General features: G+C 36.7%; 1 protein-coding gene across 4 annotated transcripts in view; it reads left to right on the top strand.

The window, feature by feature from the left end:
* The window catches only part of SCAF8 (SR-related CTD associated factor 8), a 166,048-nt gene that overhangs the window by 4,339 nt on the left and 137,946 nt on the right, over positions 1-23,763 (top strand). For all 4 annotated transcript variants that reach the window (XM_052784658.1, XM_052784656.1, XM_052784659.1 and 1 more), the window contains exons 2-4: positions 17,071-17,154; positions 18,722-18,766; positions 21,288-21,449. In XM_052784658.1, coding sequence (XP_052640618.1) covers positions 17,071-17,154; positions 18,722-18,766; positions 21,288-21,449 — 291 coding nt within the window. The remainder of the gene's footprint in view (positions 1-17,070; positions 17,155-18,721; positions 18,767-21,287; positions 21,450-23,763) is intronic.

Raw genomic sequence — 23,763 nt, 5'->3', positions numbered from 1 at the left:
ATTTATTTAAAAACAAAATAAAAATATCTCATGCATAAGCTATGCTCACTTCGATCAAATAATTGAAAATCACTTGTGCTTTATAAGTTGCTGAGGCTGGCACCTGCAGTTTTGCGCTACAGCCATTTAGAAGGTTAGCAGTGCTAAAACCTACTTAGGGTAGTTTGATAGGTTAAAAAAAAATGTAAAAACATACCTAATTGTAGAGTTTATATTGTTGAATCCAGTGAACAGTAGTTGTTAGCATCCAGTGCTACAAATTTGAGCTGAAATGTGGTGGAAAAATTACAGGTTTTGTATTTGTCAGGCAACACAATATATTATGATACTGGAGAGGCAATTGTGGAAAGGCCAATCATATATTAAAAAAAAAAGAAAAAAGAATAAGGCAAAGCTGCTCCCTTGAAGTCCACGATTGAAAAAGTCATGTGTCTTCTGATTCGTTTCAGAAATGCTGTGTTCGTTTGAGCTTGTTTCATATAAAAAGTTTAATTCCTTTTCTCTGTACAATTGGGTGCTGATGTTTTCATATACAAGGGAGTTGAATGGAAAACTGTCCTCATGGAGACGGAATATGCTTTGTCTTAAAGTGTTTTAAGATGAGGATGCACATAAAGCACTGTAAGGTTAAGGTAGTGATTACAGTTTGTTTTAAGAGGGATGTGGGTTCCTATGCCTTTTCTCTTGTTAATCTAAATGTGTTCTAGGGTGCAAGATTCACAATTAAAACTTCCACAGCATTGCTAGGCTGGGGTTCAGCTGTTACAACGAGTGGTTGTCCTTGTGTAGCTCTTAAAGTGGAGTCACAGTGAGCTTTTGGTGTGTAGAATGGTTGAGAGCCACGTAAGATAAGAAGCGATACGTAAAGTGATCATTGGTACTTTGGGGTTAACTGGTTCTTCTGAAATTTGTCAGTGGTAGGGACATAACAGTCACTGATCATTTGTTGGCAATGCTGTTGTCTATATACTTTATTTGCACTTCATTGTCAGCTGGTCACTTTTATCATGATCTTTCTTTAGAAGGTATGTTTTAAGTGGCAGTGGGGAACAGTTCAGTTGACTACAATTTCAGAAATGTGACCCTTGGAAATAACCCACATTTTAATTACTGAGCACTGGAGTATAGGTGAACAAAACTACAGAAGTGTAAGTCAAATATTCTATTTTAGACTACTTTATTTAAATGGCATATTCTAAGTCACTGAGGCGGCTTTTTCATGAAACAATGCCAGCTGATGCTAAAAAAAGCTAAATGGTATGCCTCATGAAGATGCTAAATAGAGATTGATGCTGAATAGCTGGGGAGAGTGAAAAAAAGGATGCTCTTGAAATGAGGAGCCAGGGCTTTGATTAGTGCAAGTAGTGATACTAGCAGTTATGTATGAGGAACGGTGAAAGGGCATGTAAGCTACTCCCTGGCAAGATATTTTTCTTAGATTCTGCTGCATGTTTCACATTGGCTGAAGCACCTGAAACATCTGCAGAGCTTTTTTCCTAGCTGCTGAGAAAATGAGAAAACTTGTATCTGTTTCCTCTTCTCTCTCACTAATATTTTACCAGTCATAAAAAAAGTACAACCTTACTTCATATCCTGTGCTGTTTTGAAGGATTCTGCAACTATTGTACATTTAAAGCTTTCTTCTTTTTTGTTTATCTGATAATTGCATTAATGGTCTGATAATTGTAAATTTTGTCATAGCAAATTGGGTTGAAAGCTTTTGGTTTACCTCTATTCTTATTTTTCAGAAGAAAAAGTTAACTTGGTGATATTTGCATGTGCATGTGGACACATCTGAAAAGTTGTCTCTGTTTTTCATTCTTAACCTCTGGTGTGGATGTGAAAAAGGTCTTCAGTTTCATTTTGCTTTATAATCTCAGTGTTCCTCAGAGAAGAAACACTGGATCTTTATAAACTGCATGAATTCCCTCAAGATACAGCAAAATATGTAAGAATTTGTTAATTTCCCTTTTGCTGTCAGGAACATTAAGAGCAGTATCAGTGAAATGTAAATATTTCACTCTATTGCATCCCAGCAAGAGTTGAACTTTGCTGGTTCTCAGCTATTTGCTTTTTGTTAAAAGGGCACAGGGAAAGAAAGCCCTTTTCTCTTCAAGATACAGTAAATATTAAATTGATGTTCACCTGATTAAATGTTTTCATGTGTTAACCAGATTGTTGGAAGCTTACAGAAAGGTCTGATCAGACTGAAGTTTTTCAGAATCCTGAATCTTCTATACATATTAACAAAACAAAGCTGGTTCATGTGAAAAGGAATAGGTTATTCTCTGAATCTGCTCTAAATTACAGCTTCAGATAACATGTTGATCTTCATAGCATGGTTACCAGATACGCAGTAGTAGCTACTGCTTCTTAATTTTCAGAAGAGTGAAGTGGAACACATAACAGGAAAGGAGGAACATTTATATAACAAATATATTGGTTGGAGAAATGCAACCCACTATAAACTATGATTTTTTTCAAAATTTTAAATCATGAAGTTTCATTGTGACTGCTGGGGATTTTAAACCATATCTAAGGAGAAAACATTTTGAAATTAATATGACGGGACAGCTATTGTTGTGAGCCCTAGAAACAGTTGGCAGAGAAAATGTGTGAGTCTTTGATTTTCATACTGTTTAGGATCTGTCCCTATATTTCATACCTCAAAATTGTAGACGTGTGATTGTATTTAGACTTACTCTAAGGCATTTAACTCCGTACTGCACCACACTTTACCAAACCAGTCCATTGCAACAAGAACAAAGGGCACTTCTCCTGTGCGGGCAGCCCACAAGCTCACCTCTGGAAATCTACAGAGACTGACATGGTGCCTGAAGCTGGCTGATCTTCTGTTGGTCTTCTAGAATTAGCTATAAAATCATGATAAAATGGTAATGATGGAAATTAGCCATATGGCAGGAATGATGAGAAAATTGCAGAAGATGAAATACCCCGGTTATATTCCTTGTTTTCTTATGTGATGTGCTTTCAAAGATCATCTGGACTTTTTGATCAATCTTTCCTTTCTGTTGTTGGGAATTTGGGCATTGGTAAAGCGCTTGGTCTTGCGTAGCTATTTTATTTTGTCCATTTAGTTTTTTCTAAGCTTTTTGTTCCCATGCAGTAAACATCCTAAGTTACTATGAAGAGAAAAAGGGAAATTGTATTTTATGGCTTGTAAAGGGCTAGGAGCAAATGAAATATGTTCTAGAGGCTATTCTGAACTAAACATCTGTTTCCTAGTTGCATGCAATTTAGGAGACTAGAGTTGAATCCAGGTGGTTTATTTAAATTCCAGTTTTATGTTTATAGTCGGTTTGTACAAAGCAAGTTGTACCAACAGAACTTAAAAATTTTCTTTGAAAGTAGTAATGAAGAGGGTTTAGAGGAAATTGTAAATAGGCTGTAATATGCCTTTTGGCTCAAATATATGAAAACTAAAATGGAATTTTGTTGTTCCATCTCAAATTGTTCAGGTTCAGTAAATTGAAAGTCATAATTCTGCTTCCTCAAAATGAAAGAGGTAGAAAAAGGACTGAGCAAAGGCAGTGATGGTAACACCTGACTTCTTCATGTGCTGAAATGTGATGGACTGGAGAGACCGCTGTATTAACTTTGCATCTTATTTCACTTAATTGCTTATACATTCAGTTAGGATGAATATTCAGATGTCCTTTTTAAACATAAACATATGTGAAGAGTGGTATATAATACAGCTGATGTGTTGGAGGTAAGCTTTTCATGTAAGTGTTCTCGGTTGCTTTTGAAATTTTCATAAATCGGTTAAGTTCAACAGTAAAAGGAAGACACACACTGGGGTATCAAGCATATTGACTGTTATTTTATGTTTGTTAATTTAAATCACGTCATGCACTTTTAAGTGTTTGAAAACAGTTGTATTAAGATAGTTGCTCTTGAGTTGCAACCCTCTCTTATTCTGTGCTTTTTTTAATGTTGGATTTTGGCAACTCATATTGTCTTGGTTGATTACTGCAAGAAAAGAACTTTTTGTTGTTTTCCCTCCAAACTGAATACCTTATGCAGAATGGAGCATCTGCCATTCTGGTCATCCTTTGTGCACATCTTTGGTATATATTTTAACATTTCTGTGCAGTGCAGAGAGCAACAAGGTGCTGATTGGGTTTAAATAACAGTTCTCATTGGTAGGTCCTAGTTGGAATCAAGGAAAAATCCTATTCACTGAGGGATGGGCTCATGTAATTTAAGTAACTTTTCCAGAGGTTAAATTTCAGGAGAGTGTGTAAAATGCAACATAATAGAAGTTTGTTGATTCTGTCCTTTTTTTAAAGCAATAACTGACAATACTCTTCTCTTGTTCTTTGCAGTGTGGTGATATAAATATTTGGTAGGCAATTTAGTGACTATTTCTGTATATACAATTGGATTTGATTTATTTTGATGCTATTGAAATGTGAAAGAAATTAACCTAATTTATTAAGGTAATATGTATTAGGCTTGACTTCTAAGTATTTCTTCTTTTGCGCATCAAAATTACAGACATTTATTATTATATATCACGTCTGGTTAGCGTTGTGTCCTGGTAGCAGCCAGGGAAGACTGTAAAAATATTTCAGTAGTGATACATGTAATTGATATCCCTGACAGCACTTCTGGTCATAATCTCATACTTAGAGATTGGTCTGAGTCCTACAGTATCAGTATCACAATGTTTATTCCCTCAGTTGCTCTAATAGTGTAACAGATATTCATCTATATGAATATCTGTTCCTTTGGATCACATGAGAACAGAGGTGTTCATAGCTTTCAAGCCTTCTAGTGGCAAAATTAGTCTTATATGAAAAATTATTTCCTAGCCACTCTTCTCTTGCCTTTGTAAGATGTGGCCAGAGGTATGAAAAAGGATCTATTACTTATGAAGCTATATTTTAATAAAAGTAGTGCTTTGTTCTAATTTTTATTCAAAATTTTGGTAGGGAAACAGCTGTCTGGCTCCCTTTCTTGCCTGTTGAATGAGAGTGGTGAAAGATCTTGGAATTAAGTGCTGGACTTTGTAAAGGCATAGTATGCCATTGCCTTCCATGAAGATGCAGTAACTTGCTCTGTAAGCGACTGACCATCCACAGAGGATGTAGTTCATGTGCATGCTGCCTGGTCTTCACCTGAGAAACTTTAGACCATAGCTTAGCATTGTGTAGTATACTGCCTTGTAAATTACAGCTGTTTACAATAGAATTAACTTTTTACAGGTATTTACAATAGAATTAACTTTTGAAGCACTTTTTGAATTACAGTTATGATAAAAATGTTTGCATTACTGAACAATCAAAATTTGAAATATGGTGATGAATTCCCAGACTTTCAGTAATCTTTCTCTTGAAGATCACTTTTCTTAACAGAATTAAATAAAAAATACAGAGCAGAAATTCAGTGCTTTATAGCATCAACCTGACCTTTTGCCTTTCCCCTATTCCCAATGTATAATTTGTATAGCTCATTAAATCTTTGAGCAAGTCCATGTTTTTTCCCCCCTAAGTTTGGAAATAGGACTTTATTTAAAACGATGTTGGGGAAAGGGAGTATAAGTAATGCTGTCAAACCTAACTTTTATGTACACTGGACTATGCCTTTTACGTAGTTTCTTAGCTCTAAACACCATTGCTTTTTGCTGCACAAATCATGACATTGTTATATCAGATAGAGGAAAATACAAAATTGTGACTATAATTAGCTTTATTTGCCAGCCTGGTTCTTTCTTGGATATGATATTTAAATGTACATTTATGTAGTAAATCTATGTAACTTGTTGCATTTGGAACCTGTTACTTCTGAAGGAGATGCATGAGGAAATGAGACTTTTTCCATTGTCCAACAAATCCATACAAAATCCCTGTGAGGACAATTTCTATCTATTTCCAGATAATATTGGTTGACTGCAATGAAGATAGTGGTATGGAAGAAGTGCTTGTTTTAGGATGTGATACTAAAAACTGAGTCTTAAGGCTTTTTTTTTTTTTCTTTTTTAACGAATGTAAGAACAGAAAAGGTATCAATTAGAAATGATGAGAAGTAGAAGAAGTTGAAATGGTTTGAAACAAGACACAGGTGAATATCATAAAATGAGGAAGAATTGGTGTGACTTTTATGAAAGAAAATAATATTCCATGTATGTATGTGAGAGTTCTTTGAGAGAATTAGCAAGCATGTGGACAGGGAAGAACTGGCTGATGTTACTTGAATTTCCAAAAAGTAGTTGAGAGGATCCATCCCCAAAAGTTTGAAAAGAAGTTGAATTGCCATGAAGAGTGCATCCTTACATTGATAGATGACTGCTAAAAGGGGGGATGGGGGAAAAGTTCATGTGCAGAAATAAATTGTCTTTTTTCATGATGGAATCTTATGTGGGTTTGTGCTGGGAATCTGTGCATTTCAGTGTATTCATAAATGCTGTGGAAAAGGGGTAGAATAATGAGGCAAAAAAGTTTGTTGACAGTATTAAGTTATTCAGGGTATTGATACTGAAGGGGTAGCTGTGAAAGATTGCAAAAGGATATTCATGAAATTGCAGGGTGCCATCTAACAGTCAGTACAGCAAGTTAAATGTGGTAATGCAGGCTGGGGAGATAGTATGAAAAAGGTAACCCTTGCTTTATGTACACAGTGATGGGCACTGAAATTATATCATTTGGTAATTAATAAGATCTTGCAACTGAAATGAAAATGCCTGTTCAAAGTTCAGCAGTAGTCAAAATAGCAATCAGAATCCTGGAAGTTAGGAAAGAAATAGAGACTCGTTGTACTGCCATTTCATCTTTATCTTATGCCACATGCAGTCTAGTTTGTACCTCATGGGACCATGTTGGCAGAACTGCATGTACAGAGAAGGGCAGAAAGGATCGTCAAAGGAATGGAACAGGTCTGTATGAGAAATTACTAAATACTAATACTCTTTTCGGGCTAGAACAAAGATGACTGGAAGATGATGAGATAGGGGTTTATTGTACTGGTGATACAGAAGAGGTAAATCACTGTTTTTTCCAGTGTAGAGGCTACGTAAACCCATTGTCACTGATAAGCACAGCTTCAAATTAAGAAAAGGAAGTTTCTTTGCACAGGTTTTGATTAAACTATGTGCCTTTGCCAAAAGATGTTGAGCATGCTAAAGATTTAAATGTATTAAAAAAATAAATAAATTTGAATTCCCTGTGTGGAGGGAATTCAGAGATTTTTATGAGGGAGATCAGTTGATGCTGGATCAGGTATCACTGAGCTGTGGGTTGCTGGTGGCTAAAATAATACGCAGAGAAAGTATCACTAAAAGGGCAACTGTATCTTACCTTCCGTAAACAGCTACTATTGAATGCTGTTTCTGTTAGTTTTCTCTGACCTAGTGGTATGCATCAGTAAATAACACGTTTTCTACCATGCCCTAGCTGAAGGAAAAGGAGGAGAGGTAAGGAGAGAGAGGGGAAAAAAAAAAAAAGGAAAAAAAGAGGAGGTAAAAATAAATTCGTACAAGAAGGTAGAAAGGTGTTAGGAATAAAAAGAACTTAAAAAGAGGGAACCAGAGAGGGAGAGAGAAAAGCAGTCCTGATAGCAACCATCACTTCTTGCTGGGGTCCAAGTAGGAGTGGGTGCTCCTTGGTGATGCTCAGCCCAGAGGCATGATTAGGCAGGGAGCTTGAAGCAGTTGCCAGGTCTCTGCTGTCAAACTTCCTGGCACTTGAAATGGCCAAGCTCACTAGGGCTGGGTGACGTTTGACAAGAACATCCCAAGACCTGGTGAGGCTTTGGATGTGGAGGGTGAATAGAAAAGGCAGTGTATATGCAATTTCGGGAGACTCTGGAGGAACTGGAAAAGGAACCTGGCATATATGATATCTATATGGTGAGAGGGTCTTCCTCTCACCATGGAATGGGCATGAGTCAGGATCCCACAAGCACACTTGAGTCTTGTGTTTCAAGTCCTCCACTGAGAATTTTCCAATTTACATTCCTGTTAAGCAGTAGACTTGGTTAACAATAGAAGCTATGACACTGGGGTTTTTCACCTTCCTATGGCAGTAAGTCATGCTACTGAATTGTTTTGGTGTGACACAAGGCCAACAAGTTGGAGGAGTGAAGCACGGTTGGATAGGGAAGTTTTTTTGACGCATGATTTCAAGGTGAATTGGTTAGCCGTTACACTCCTACTACAGAGACGGGGAGGAATTACTGATAGTTTTGAACGCGTGATGCGGGTTTGACCCTCTGTGTCTCTCTGTTACATTTCTGTACAGTTGTGTCAGGCTAAGAACCTGTAAAAATAAATTTTGCTATTTTATAACTCAGACAGTAACAAAATAGGTTTAGAGATAGTCTTATAGAACCAGAACAAAAATCCGGCCTTAAAACTACCTATTACTTTGATCATCTTGAAGACTTTCAGTGCTATCTGTCTAATAAGCTGCTACCTGCTTACATGGCCATTTGACTGGCATCTGATTCTTACTTTGCAAGTTCATTACCTTGGGAATTGCTTTCACTGAGACAGGTTAGGATTTGGTGATAAGTGTATCTTTGTGGACTCATTTTGTCCCTGAAGTGCCATTCAGATTCAAGCCTTCCCTTTAAGGATTTCCTGTGATTTATATTCAGTGTTTAATCAAACATGCATGCTCCTATCAAAGGTTTATTGATTGTCCCCCACCGAATTATCAAAATGGTGATGTGCGTAGGGCATGGCTGGATGGAATCATCATACAGCAAAGCAGTAAAACAACTTCCCCTCACACAAATCCTCACTGCAAGTTGATCTGGTGTTTTCTATAGCTATAAATGGGTTGGAAAGATAAACGCTTATTTCTATTTTGTAGCTTCCAGTATTGTTTGCAATGTGTTTGGAGCTGAGAATGTTTAATCATCTAGAATACTTGAGATAGGCAGTTCAGGGTCTTGTCCACAGCTTTCTAGAATAAACTGTGATAGAACATTAAATTTTCATTGACATTGCAATCAAATAAATACTCCGATTAAGTGCGCTGAGTTGAAAAATCACTGGCACTTTTTACAGTAACTTGGAAGTATTCGCTTTAGTTTTGCTATGCCTTTTCTCACAGAGAAAAATAAAATTATTCCCAAAAGGTCATATGGGAAGCCTGCATTTAACATTTTTTCTAGCTTTATTATTTAACACTTGTTTTTTCAAAAACTGAGCCAACAGTTTGGAAATCGTTTCTCTTACCAGTACAGTCAGACTCCCTTGTGACTTGTCTCTCTCTGATTGTGTTAGACTTCCCCCCCACCCCCATGAAATTCTGTAGAAGTTTAGTCTTTGTTCCTTCTTAACGTTTGTGTTCTTTGGAAGTCATTAATTTTGTCTTCTTTAGCATCAGACATGCAGTTTCTTTCTGTTGCTCAGTTAATTTTGTGCATGATAATGCTATCCACCTTCAGAGAGGGCATGTCTCACGTTTAGTTTCCTGAGTGATGTGCCATAGTTCAAGAATGGACAGTACCAAACAAATGTACCACATGATTTTGTAATGGATTTTTATAGTTTTTTATCAGGGTTTAACCTTTCGATTCATTCAAGTTGGTTGGTCTTACTAAAGCAGCTTTCTCCCAAACATTATGTTTGTGTTGTGGTGACTATGCTCAGGAGAGCCTTTGTGTCAGAATGACCCTTGGGTGAATACACAGCTCTTTGCAGCAGTGCTCTTTTCCGGGTGAATATCAGGAGACTCTTTCTCCCCCTTAGATATTAGGATAGCTCGGAAATGAATATTGGTTTTGTGTAGATCAGCATATACTTTTTAGTTTCTGGTGCAAAATCAATTACTAAATGAATGGGAAAAATAAATTGATCCGACAACACGTGATGTATTTTTTGAATTGGATTTTGATATGTATGTATATTATCAACTGGTGATAGATGTGGAGTATGTGGAGAGAAATTTTTATTCTCTTAGAGTACATTTTAAAAAGACACTCCAAACTGTGGTGTTCACTACAGCAGTGCCTCAGATTTCAACAGAAAGTTTCTGTACTTACTGGTTTTTCATGTAAGAAATTATGCAAATACTTCCACTATGCAAGTCCTTCCAACTGTGAACTTAAGAAAATAACTAGAGAAAACAAGTTCCATTGGTCATCACATATCTATCAATAGCGATCAGACGCTGAAAGAAATACTGATCAGGTTTTGGGCAAGAGTTTCGTATGAGTTGATGTTTATCCAAAAAAGCAGGTAAATGGCTAGTGAATGGAATTAGGCAGATTTTCTTCATAATTCATAGAATCATATGGTAGCTCAGCTGTAAAACACATTTTTTGAAGTTTGCGTAATGGTTTGTGTGTCTGCTCCTTTGCTTTCTTCTTCCAGCTTTTATTGTAAATGTGACTAGCATGCTTCAAAATCTCTGAAACTTCTGGTTTTGTCTGCTACTTGAAGATTACAGTGTTTCACTTTTGACCCTCTTAAATGAACTGTATTTCTATTGTGGAAACAATGCAGCTGCCTGCTGTGATAAGGCTCAAACTTCATTTGAATAAGTTCTTTTAAACTGAGAGCTGCATTTTATACTAGCATACAGATAGCTAACTGTATTTGATACAGTTATTTAAAAGAGTGGGTGTGTTTCATTATGGTATTTGGGCACAGACTTAGCAAGTTGGTGATAACAGTTCAGGATTGAGTCAGGTACCTCTGAGGCACACCAGAGCTGCCCTCCCGGGCTGAGGAAAACCACGTTGGGCAGTCTGAGGCCACATCCACCAGCCTGGCTCTCATTGCTCCCTGCTTATCTCATTTGGTGCGCTCCTCCAGCCCCATCCTTCCCAGCTGATCTCCAGTACTCAGATTGTATTGACATCTGCCATCCCCTTAGTGGTGCTGTTTGCAGGCTGAAGAGTCCTAGCCACCTTTGTTTTTCACTTAAAAGCTTCTCCGTAGTTTTCATTATCCCTAAAGATTTCATGCCAGCCTTGGAGATGAGAGGGGAGGGCAGAAATTCCAGAAGTATTGAGAGGTTGAGAGTGCCGTGTAGCTTAGTACAGTTGCCTAAATAATGTTGTGGTTCTAAAAGTCTGTTTGCTGCGTTTACTACTGAGATTTTTCTGGTTTACTGTTGAGTTGGTGCTTTCAAAGAAATGTCTCATGTATCAGCAGATCCTGTTCCTGAATGGCAATAGTCAGCTTCAAAGCCAGCGTCCACTACTTCATGTGTACTCATGCTTAATTTGTCTGCCTTTTTATTACTCATTAGCGTCACTGATGTTCCTCTGCAGTTTTTGATAGTCTGACTTTGTCCTTTCCAGAATATATGTGACGGTACAGGCACAGTCCCCAGCATAAGTGGCACTCTATTGGGACTTCCCTCTACTATAAACAAAATGACTGTTTATTCAGGTTGTTTGCTGGCTGTCTTTAAGCAGTATTGGTCAGGTTATTTGTAACACAAGGGCCTGTTTAGGAAAGCTTAGCTTCTTTGGAGCTGTTGGTGAGAGATCTTTGGTAAATGTCTTTTGGTAGTCCAGGTGGACTATATCAGTGATTTCGCAGTGTGTTCATTGAGTCTTTCGGAGGACAATAGACTGAGATATGGCTTTTCCTTACAATAGCTGCATGGAATTAGTCTGTGCACCCACTAATTCTTTTCTTTTGAGTAATTTATACAGATTTTTCTGGTACAAACATTGAATCTAACTGATCCGTTGTTTCGTAATTCTCCCCTTGAACCCTTGTCAGAAATTCATGTTGCTTTTCCTGTCTCTTAAAGCTACAAGACTGAGACTGTTTCAAGTGCGAATTCATGAATCACAGCTAGAGGTCTTTCATTCTTGAGTTCCATTCCAGCACTTCATTATTTTTCACATTGTGAGCTTGTTCTTTACCTTCTTATAAACACACTTGAGGAGGATTGTATGGGAAGTCTCCACAGTTCTTCCTCAGTGCGTAGATCTAAAAAGAGAAGGGGAGGGTTCTCTTTCTGTAGGGCTTTATCTCCTATGAGTCCTTCTTTGTGCTGATTGTCTTCTGGCCCTGGAGGATTGCTCTAATAGATCTGCTATTCCTTTTCTCTTCTGAAAAGGGCTTATTTCTATGCTTTTTCCTGTTTGTTTCTCAAACTTGATTGCTGTATTTTTACATGTACATTACTTGTTAGAGCTTATGGTCATGGTTTTGGGGTTATTTTCCTCCCCTTTTGGATACCACTTCTGATTTTCTGAAATATATAATTTCACTTCAGATAGTTTCACTGACTTTACTATTTAGCCATGTTGCCATTTTTTCCTAGTTTGTTTAAAGCCTTCTTTTATGTGAGGGCAAGCAGTTATCTTCTGCCAATGAGCATGAATGCCTTACAAAAGCATGATCAGGAAATAATTATAGCAAACTGTTTTGGCTGAGCATTCGTACAAAAGGGCATACAGGAAAAAATGAGCCAGAATATAAGCACAAGTTTTAAAAACAAAAATAATATATGTATTTTTAACTCTTTATTTTCATATTTTATAATCCTGAATAAATTGCAGTTATTTTGCTTTAACTAGATTTGAAGAATATCTGATTTCTTTAAATGCCTACTGTCTTAAAAATCATCTATGCTAGATGAAAAACCAAAGTTTTCATTAGTAGAGAGGCAACCAAGTCTTGCTTCTCTAGCCAGCCTAGTAGTAGAGCAAATGGGTTTGATGGATGGACTATTCAATGGATAAGGAGTTGGCTGGATGGCAGCATCCTAAGAGTTGCAGGTAATGGCTTAATATCCAAATGGAGGTCAGTTACAACTGGTGTCCCTCAGGAGTCCATATTGGGACCGATACTATTTAATATCTTTATTAATGACATAGACAGTGGGATTGAGTGCGCCCTCAACAAGTTTGCAGATGACACCAGGCTGAGTGGTATAGTTTATATGCTTGAGGGAAGGGATGCCATCCAGAGTGACCTTGACAGGCTTAAGGAGAGGGTCCCCATGAACTGCATGAAGTTCAACAAGTCTGAGTGCAAGGTCCTTCTGCACCTGGGTCAGGGCAATCACCAGCATCAGTACAGGCCGGGGGATGAATGGATTGAGAGAAGCCCTGAGGAGAAGGACATGGGGATGTTGGTAGATGAAAAATCAGACACGAGCTGGCAATGTGCATTTGCAGCCCAGAAAGCCACTTGTATCCTGGGCTGCATAAAAAGAAGTGTGGCCAGCAGGTTGAGGGACGTGATTTCTCCCCTCTATTCTGTTCTTGTGAGACCCCACCTGGAGTACTGCATCCAGTTCTGGGGTCCCCAGCAGAAGACAGATATCGACCTGTTGGAGCGGGTCTGAAGGAGTGCCACGAAAATGATCAGAGGGCTGGAACACGTCTCCTATGAAGAAAGGCTGAGAGAGTTGGGTTTGTTAAGCATGGAGAAGAGAAGACTTCAAGGAAGACTTTACTGGGGCCTTTCAGTACTTAAAGGGGGCTTATAAGAAAGGTGGAGGGAGACTTTTTACCAGGGCATGTAGTGATAGGACAAGGGGTAACAGTTTTAAACTAAAAGGGAGTGGGTTTAGGCTAGATACAAGGAAGAATTCTTTACAATGAGGATGGTGAGACACTGGATCAGGTTGCCCAGAGAAGTTGCAGATGCCCCATCCCTCGAAGTGTTCACGGTCAGGTTGGATGGGGCTTTAAGCAATCTGATCTGGTGAAAGATGTCCCTGCCCATGGCATGGGGGTTGGAACTAGGTGATTTTTAAAGGTCCCTTCTGACTCAAACCATTTTATGATTTAAGTGGAGAGGGATTCCTGGTTGACTATTAATAAACATAATGTATGAATTTGCTGAAGATAGAGCAAAGAACACGTGTGCTGTCAGTAGGTATGTTTGTGCACGTTAGGATATCTGTATTCAGAAAAGTGTGTGTAGGGGCATTAGCCCTCTTTCATTTGGATTAAACTGTGCTGGGGATGTCTATGTTTTATGTAGTTAAATTCTGTTTAATACTAGAAGATTGAGTTAAGAAATTTTAAGAAATGTCACATTTCTTAATTTTGTAAGCAAAACTTAATATTTTTTTTCAAAAGCAAAAAGCAAGTATTGCATTAAATGTTGCAAAATTGCAATTAGGTATTTCACACTGGGCCCTCACTTTGTCCCTAGTACAAATGCTGCTGCTTTGGGCTTCTGCCGTGCGCTGACAGACCTAAGTCACCAGTTTTCCAAGTGAATGTACTTTTCAAAACAAAATGTATTTATAGGAAATTAAAAGCTTCTGAAAGACAATTAGGGAAAAATAATTCAGAAGAATGATTTTTTTTCTTGGCTTCTTTCAGGTACTAAATTTGGGATTTGTATTTCCCTTTTATGGCTGTTAAAACCTGGAACAGGTGTATCCATTGTCCAAAAAGGCTATCTCTACAGAAGTATGTTCTTAATTTTGCTGTTTCTTTTAGTTCATTTTTTCTTTTTCTAGCTTGAATTATCTGTCCTTAAACTTAATGCTAAATTTGGCTCTCGGCTACCTGGAATAAAGTAATGGGATGCTAGCAACAACCCATATTATCCTGTTGTTTTTTGGCATATTCCAGATGTGTAGTACTAAGATACCTGACTGCACGCAGCTGATGCTTCAGAATCAGTTATGTGCAACTCTTACACGTTTCCTAGCACCGTGGTGTAGCTTTCTCGATGCTTTGAACTGCCCTGTCCCCCTTTTTTTTCCTCCTTTTTGATCATTTCAAAGCTGATGGATTGGTCAGGTGCGGTCCCAGCCTATCCACATGAGTCAGCAGTTCTGCCTACTTATAGCTGTGTATGTCATAGGTGAAGGAGCTACTGTTCCTCTCTCTTCTGGGACTGTTTTCGGATTGGCAAGGTAGCTTCTTGAATCTGATTTCACATTCGTGCACTTATCTGTGAATTGCTTTTACTGGTATTTTGAGCTTTGAGAGTGCTGACCAGGAATACTCAAACTGACTCAGCTAAGGCACTGCCTGAATGTAAGCAAAATCTTTCTGGCACTGTAGTGACCCCAGAAGTAGTTTAGCTGTAGTTGCACATCATCCAGCCAAGCCAGTAGCCAGGATGAGTGACCCACAGTCTGGTAAATCACCTGTGAGAACTGGAAGTTGAGCACTGAACTATGAGTATAAAACAGAGAAGAAACTGACTGGAGACTCTGGATTTTCTGCCTCTTTTTTTCCTTTCCCCTGTGGTGGTGAAGAACATTTATGTACTTGAATTCTAGAAACGTATTGCTTTTTCTTGTATAAGAAGCATGTAAGTAATTCAGAATATTTTGCAACAGCAATTAGCATTAACATTAGTGAGAAGTAGTAACAGTTGTTTTAGAAGTGGATGTCTAGCTGTGAACTCGTTATAATTTCACTGTTTTAATGGAAATCCTTCCAAGCTTAGAAGACTGATACTTAATGCTTGGACAAACCAATTTTTTTTCAGTTTGTCTTTTGACAGCTATGCAAAGTTTTAGTTAAAACTGGTTTTAACAGGAAAGGATAGAAAAAAGCATCTCGTGTTTGCAGGCAGAAAAAATCCTTGTCTCTTGGAAACTCAAATACGACTGAAGGATATCTCCATGTTAGCTTCAGAGCGATAAATTATTATAAGCAACTTGGAGGGCATGACCTATATTTAAGATTGTCTAATCCTTTCCACTGTGTGATCCGGTTTACTGTTGCATTTTACTTTGTTAAATGTAAACAATTCTGAATTATGTTTTCTGAGCTAGTGGTTTGCTGAAAGTTGAATGAATCTTAGGAGGTTAAAGATACTTTTAATATCTCTATGGATATTAATTAGTTCAATATATTGCATTGCTCTGGGTATGTAGTAAGGAGAGGTGAGGGCTCTTCTGGCTTTGTTTCTGTTTCAATAACCATTTTATGGAAAAACTCTGATTCTTCCTGCCTTTAGGAAGGAAATAAAAAAATTGTCTATGGATGGTCATTCCCATTATCAGGGCTCTATTTTTGAGCTAATGTGCTTCTAAACATGTATGTTGTAAACAAAAATACAGTGTAAGTTAAGTCAAGAATATCCTTAAAACTGGTTTGGCATTTTGTATCTGGTCTTTTTATGTGTGAAAGCAGCAAATACTAGACAGTCCTTGTCTGTTAACACTGGGGGTTGAAGCAGAAAAGAGCAGCATTTTATTCAAAGCCATATATTGTGAATAATCAGAGGTTTTCACAGCAAGTAAATAGCCTTGGATGATGGTGTCCTGACTCTGAAGGAAAGAGTTGTTTCCAATTACCGCTTATCAGTCATAGCTATGAAGTTAGTTAATGTACAGTTCTCACTATGTAGCAAACTTCTGATGAATATCTGTCGTGCTGGATTGCTCTACTAGGAGATGTATGTACAAGTAAAAAGAATAGAGTTATTACTGCATCCTGGGCAAAAATTGTTGCAGAACTCTGCTACTTGTGTACTGTGGCCGTTTTGGTGTTTAGATATTAATGAAGTTACAAAGCTGTGTTAAATTTGAGAACCCAGCTGGATTTTTGCTTAAGTATTTGTAATACTTCTGATATATTATTTCTCTGAGTTAATGCAGTGAATGAAGGAAGTCTATACTTTTTCCAAATCTGCTGTTTTAAGTGGCAAAATTGCTACATGCCCTGTCTCAGTGGGTAGGATTTCTTTGTTTAATGGAAAATAAAAAGATTTGATTCAGCAAGCATATGGTGATGAATATAGTATTTGGTTAAGCACCTGTTATGCTTCCATAAAGGTAGTCAAGTATATTAAATTTTTTGCCCTGGAAAGAAAAATGTAATGAGAGCTACCATATTTGCATATCATATGTATTTCCTGTGTAACTTCACCTGCAGGTGTCTGCTGTATTTAGTGCTAGTAAAACTAGGTATATAGTGACCATTGCAAAGAAAAAGCTATTATCTTTTAAGCTTTTTGGATATTACATTATATTTTTGGGGGGCCTTTTTATTTTTTCTTATATGGGATTGCCTTTTCTGGTGTAATATATACTTAAAATCTGATGAAAATTAAAAGTGGCATTTTCTTATGGAAAAATAATGTATTTTTATATGGCTTAAAACTGCAGAATATATTTCTGATAACTGTTTTTTTTTTTTTGGCAGTTGTACTCGCTAAATGATTATAAGCCACCCATTTCTAAAGCTAAAATGACACAGATCACCAAGGCAGCAATCAAGGCTATAAAGGTAAGAAATTGGCTAACTTCTTTTGACTTCTTTTCCATTTCTCATTTGTGTCAAAATAACTGAATAGCTTAAAGAACTTTCTGCAGGACTTTCCACCTCCCTCGTTCTGTGTACAGTTTCCAAGTTATGATCAAATGTGATAGTGATGGGATTATCAGGAGTGCAACAGAAGGTTTAATTTATTGTGTGACTTTCATTACCTGGTTGTCATATGTGAGAAAGAATTATACCAACTTGACTCCTCAATCAGATCTCAAAGACAGGGCTGCTTTTCCCTCAGTTTAAAAAGGAAACACTGACATTGCCTGAGAACAGATGAATAAATATAAAACTACAATCCGCCCCCTCCCTCCCCCCGAAAATATAAGATATGTGTGCCTTTGGATCAATACAATTGCTTAAGTTTTATTTCATTTTTATAAATTCTTAGCATACATTTTCATGGGTGTTGTTCATAGATTCTATTTTTGATGTTGCTTGGATACAAATTGTTCTTAAGTTTTAGCATTAGTACACTAATTAAAGGCTTTTCTTGCCACAAAGTAAAACTAATTGCCAAACAGCAATGGAGCAGCAGCAAACAGCACTGAAAAATGATGAAGAAAAGAAGTATGCCATTAGTGTTAAGCATTAAAACAAATGGAAACTTAGTGAAGGCTGGAGAGGTGAAAAAGGGGATAGGATAAAAGTTAAAAAGCCTTGAACTTATGGTCTTCTATCTGCATTCCTCTGCTGAGAATGCAGATACATTTTCAGATAATGAAATCCATATTGGGATTTTGTGTAATTTGGAGAGAGCGCAATTTGACAGAAGAGTGAAATTCACAGGGTTTCTTAAATATGAGAAGTCTATGTAAATTAGAGTCTATGTTTTGCAGTATAATGAAAATGCTAAAAACTTGTGTTGAACATAAAAAAGTACTAAATGATACTAAATGGTTCTAAAAATTAAACAATTAAATGATACCAAAATGTTTTATCATGTGTTTAACTTGGAAATCCTGCTTCCACTCCTATCATTTCAGTAACAGCATTTAATTGTGTAGAGCAGTTACTGAGATGGTGTGTAGAGCCATTGTGATGATATGTGAGATTTAAAAAAAAGAAAACAGGCCAATTTTAAAGAAAAAGTATTCAGTAGATGTTAAAAGGTCTTCCTATACTCATTTTTTTAGGTTATTAAAGTGATCACTTGGAAGATAAATGAAATACAGAGAAGTGTGATGCTTGATAACATTAGGCTAACATTTTCAGTGATGTACAATGAAATAATGATATGTTTTTGAAGGAACAATTATACTATTCTTTTAGCTCTCACTAAATAAATGCACATTATTTAAAAAAATCCAGTGTAAAAAACCTTCAGAAGGCAAGAAAAAGTGAGATTAGCTTTTTTATAGGCTGTTAAATGTTCTAAGGAAGACAGCATACTCAGCTGTAGGTATTGGATTGCTGGTTAATCAACCAAAGTTTCTAATTCTGTTTTTACTATCAATATTGCATGACTTTAACAAGTATATGTGTCTTCAGATTTTCTCCTCCACTGAAATATTATTTTATTTTCCAGTTCTACAAGCACGTTGTACAGAGTGTTGAGAAATTCATTCAGAAGGTAAGTCAGTCACAGGTACTTTGTGTTACCACTGAGAAAAATTTCCTCATTTTGGATTACAGAGTATTGAAGACCATCGGGTTTTAGGTACACATATGAATTAATATTTTTATCACACATTAGTTTATTTTAGTTTTTAGTCACATTCAGATTCTGCTAGTAATCAGTAGCTGGTCATAACCCATGATGCAGAAAGACAAATACTCTGTCCCTGTTTTGTAGTTATGATTATACTTTGATCTGAATGACTCTTGATACTGTCTTAGGACTACTCTGTATGTATTAATTCAATGTTAAAAGAGGCTGTCAGCGTAGCCCATGTGAACAGCTAACAGCAAAAGAATTGACAGTGGTTTGGCAAGTGACAGTTGCTTTTGCTTTTCTGCCAGGTTTTCCCATAGGTTTTAAAGCTGAAGGGAAAGATGACCATTCAGCCTCATCTTTTGTGTAGCATGAGATGTAGCATTTCAGTTGGTGGTTCCTGCTAGTAATTTAAAACAAAAAATATTTATATGGCTAGACTGAAATTACTTTGTGGGAAGATGCAGTATTAATTTAAAGATTCTGAATAACAAAGAATTTGATTGCATTTTGTTTTCTTGCAACAATTAATTATTCTTGGGTATAACTGCATTTTGTCTCCAGTTGGAAATGCATGGATTCCAATTTGTGAGTCTTTCCTCCTTGTCTGCATCGTACTTGACAGATCAGTTGATCATTTTGGTACTGAATTTCTTCTCCTTCTGTAAATAGGAGTAAGTTATGATCAAATTGCATTTGTATTTTGACAAACAAGCCAGAGAAGTTAGTCTGTTAATGTTGCAACTTTGGATGCAATTTGTCTTCTGTTGTGCATTTTCCAAAGCAGTCTAGATTGCTCTGTGTCAGTAACCCGTCTTCCTCATACCTTTTAGTCCTTGGTGCCCAGTGTATACTGCAGTGCCTTTTGGCAGTGGTTGGACAGTGTAAATGCGGTTCAGCTTCAGCCTGGTGTGTTAAACTGTCTCAGAACAGTTCATGAATGAATTATTTAGGTACTAGAACATCAGTCCTATGTGGAAAAGGTATCATATGTATGTTTCATGGCACTAGTAAAGAGTAGTAGTATACTTTACTATCACTGCCAGTGTTTTGTCAAGTAGTTGTCTTTCGGGGCATCGACTCTGACTTCTTTCCACTCCTAAGAAAAGGGATCGATATCCTCTGATCCCTGTTTAATACTACAGGTGGACATAGGAGGATGAGAACAGGTATACATCTTGCCCATCTCTGATCAGTAGCACTTTGCAGTTTTATGTCCCAAAATTAATCCTGAATTGCCCAAGTTCCAAATACTGCTTTTTAGTTGCAGTGGCTGTGATTGGCAATTCTGTATTCAGTGGCATGAGGGAATATTTATCTTCTGAATGAAAGCTGGTAGTTTGTCAGGAATTGGACTGCTTGTTCATGACCCTTCCACAAGCTGCTACGAATATGGTTTATCTTCACATATTTGCGTTCAGTGTCCAGTACTACTTCATAAGGGAGTTCTGCACTGTTCATTGCTGGTTAGGGAAGGCAGATGTATGTTGTTATTGATAATCTTGTTAACAATCACTCTGGATTAGATGTTTCCCTTTGGTGGGCTTGATGTGTTTTTTTTCAGTATTTCATGAACGATTTAGTGAAACATGCAAAGTATTAATAACATCAAATAGTAAGTTCTTATTTTAGTAGAATCGGAGCTGAGCAGATGAAAGCTTTTTTCTAGCCATTTGAAAATTATGGACTTAAGTTGTATGTTTGGAAGATAATTGGATTACTTTCCTGGTTGCACTAGTGTGGTGCAATTACTTTGCAATTAAAAGGCAAAAAATTTAGCTTCAATTGTTAGTAAGTAAAATTACCTAAGTAATTAGTATAGTAGTTAGCAGACATGCTTTATAAATACCATGCTGTTTGTAAATTATGCAAGTTTTCACAATTTTAAAATAAGTATCACTGGTGTATTCTCAACCAAACAGATGTCCACATAAATATGTTCTTGTTCTGGTGGGAGCAGGATATATCACATGCTTCTTACAGCAATGTAAAATAAAGTAAACAAATGTTAACTTTAATGTTGACTTTGATCATAAAGAAGGACAAAAATACTTTGAATTATATTTACAGCTAGTCCCAATGTACTATTAAGAATTGGGTCATGCTTTATGCTGTTCTCTTAAAATAGGTGTGCGCATTTAAAAGGATATGTGGTTCATGTGCTAGTTTTTAATAGCTATATTCTAAAAAGTGTTTTTAGTGGTAGTAAATTGATTTTAAACCATTTACATATTTGCAGAATACATATAGATGTGATAATTCGAACATTAGTTAGCTATTTTTGAGAGTTTCATTTTTCAGGACAATTTGTTAAATAGAGAACATTTTGGTAATACTTTGACCCATTTAAAAATTAGAGAGTAATGTTCATATTTACTCTGCCATTAATGTTTTTTGGTATTTTTCACATACGCACATTTTAAATTATTATTCTTTGTAGTGTAAACCAGAATACAAGGTACCTGGTCTGTATGTCATTGACTCCATTGTGAGACAGTCCCGGCATCAGTTTGGGCAAGAAAAGGATGTGTTTGCTCCAAGATTCAGCAATAACATCATCAGCACTTTCCAGAACTTGTACCGTTGTCCTGGGGATGACAAGGTAAACCACTTAGTATAGGTTTTTTCTAATTAAAACAATCTTTAATATGTTACCTATAAATAATAAAGATTTTGATTTCACTTTTTGCTTGCTGGAGTGGATCTAATTATAGACTTACACATTTATATGTATTTCTTTTAATTTTGCTTGTCTGACTGTAGGGATAGGGGAAGACACATCCAATTAGATTAATCAGAATTTTGAAAAGGTTTTCATGAAGACTGGGTGGATTTGAGTTAATGTATTTTTATGGGGGAAAAAATTAAGCAGGCATTTGGCAGGACAGGGAGTTGTACTCAGTCTTTTATTGTCTTATTCCCCTCTTCAGTGAGAAAATGAACAAGCAGGTTTTGTATAGTATCAAGGAATAAATAATCTTTCTTGGTAGCAGTAACTTCAGTGCAAACTAGTGTGTTTTGGACTGAAGGAGCAATAGAAAAACGGCAAAGTATCTTAAAGTTATTTTTCCTTTGACACTGAATCAGCCAACAGCTGAATAAGGCCTAACTTGAACAGTTTGACCCAATAGTTCAGCTGTTTCCTTGGACCATAGCAGTCAAGATTGTTACCAAATTATAACAGGTTGGCTGGAAATAGCAGAGGGTGCAGACAGTTTAATTTCCTTCATACTCGTCACTGATCTCACAATCGTTAGGGTTTCTTCTTATTGAATTGAAAAATTACAAGAAGATGTGAAATTCTAAGGGCTTTATCTCCACATGAATTTGTGTAATAGAGTCATTAAGTCAAATAGTAAGTGAGGCAGGACACTGCAGAAAGAGAAAGATTATTCTTTGAATAGTTGCATGCCATCCTACAGCTGTATTTTTCAACCAAAGATCTGAAAACCCAAGGCATCCACGGAAGATGATTAAAGGCAAGTTCAGCCATTGCATGTCTCCTGTAGTTGTGTTAGGATGCCTGCCTTTTCAGAGGAGTTAGGACCTCTGTAGAAGATATGTCAGGATCTGCAAATTTTAAATGATTGGAAAACTCTGCTATGGATGTCTGTCTTCTCTTCTGCAACTGAGTTCTGAGGTGCTGTGGAACAGGTTATTTAGGTTAAATGACATTTTTCCAGTCTGGTTTTAGGTTATCTGCGTGATCAACTTGTGCTTCTTCACACTCTTTTACATATATATAGGCATGATAGTTAATTTATATTTTTCTTCATTTAGCTGTATTCCTTAAGCAGTATTGGTTTGTTTTGTATAATCATTTAGCTTACTGCTCTGGGAAATACTAACACGGAAATAGTCTGACTGTTGAAGAAGAGCTGGCACAAGGATGGGTGCAAGTACTCTGTGTCTGGCTTTAAAAAAATATAGTAAATGTATTGTAGGGTAAGAAATAGTGCCACTTGTTCTGTGATATTTCAATGCATGACAACTAATGTATCACATTAGAGGTGTTTGATGTGAAGAGGGATAGTAAAACATAGTCTGTTTCTGATCTGTAAAGCTCCTTTCAGGTTCATTCCTAGGATATTTTTCACCTCAGTTAGGGAAAATGTATTTTTCAGTCTGAAGTCTTGCTGCTATGTTGCATATGGATTCAGTATTACAGGAAAGTCTTTGTGCTGTGAAAATAGTTACCATATATCTGACTGAGTAAAAAATTGTGCTGTCAAAGATACCAACATTGTGTACCTGTTTTCTAGCATTTTGTTTAATCTGATTAAAAGGCATAATGGAGAAACACAACAGGTTTTTTGTTTGCTTGCTTGTTTGTTTTTTGAAAAATCAAGCAGAAGTATAGTAGCATTTAATTTAAAGTAGAAACCCCACACACACTGATTCCTTCGTCTGGCTCAGCCATGGAAGATGCAAGGGGGGGAGATAGATACTGAGGCGCAGAAATAGTTTTGTATTCCAGTTCCGGATAGAAGAGGGAAGTTAGAGCCTCTGATAGACTTGTCGGGGACTGCCTTACAAAACAAACTTTCAAAGAAGAAAGGCTCTCATACTGTAATACTGAATGGAAGCCTTCAGAGATTTCTTTAAAGGAACACTAAATTACATCTTCCATGCAGTGAAAATTCAGCACTTCTGTCTATTAGTATCCTATTGGAATTCTGGACAAGCAGACATTTTTTTTTCTTTGGTTTAAACATGGCGTGGTTAAGTACTTTATGTTCATGTTTTATAAAATGTAAATAATTCAACCATCTTCATGACAGAAAGCACAAGATCCTATGAAGAACTTTTTGTTCTTTATAATACAACTAACTTTTTTTTTTTTTTTTAAATAAGCAAGGTGTCTTTTTGCACCACATACATTACTATCCAGTTTTTCAAGATCAAGCAAAATCTTG

The sequence above is a fragment of the Harpia harpyja genome, chromosome 4, assembly GCF_026419915.1.
Source record: "Harpia harpyja isolate bHarHar1 chromosome 4, bHarHar1 primary haplotype, whole genome shotgun sequence".
Taxonomy (NCBI): Eukaryota; Metazoa; Chordata; class Aves; order Accipitriformes; family Accipitridae; genus Harpia; species Harpia harpyja.
This window is presented reverse-complemented; position numbering and strand designations above follow the sequence as displayed.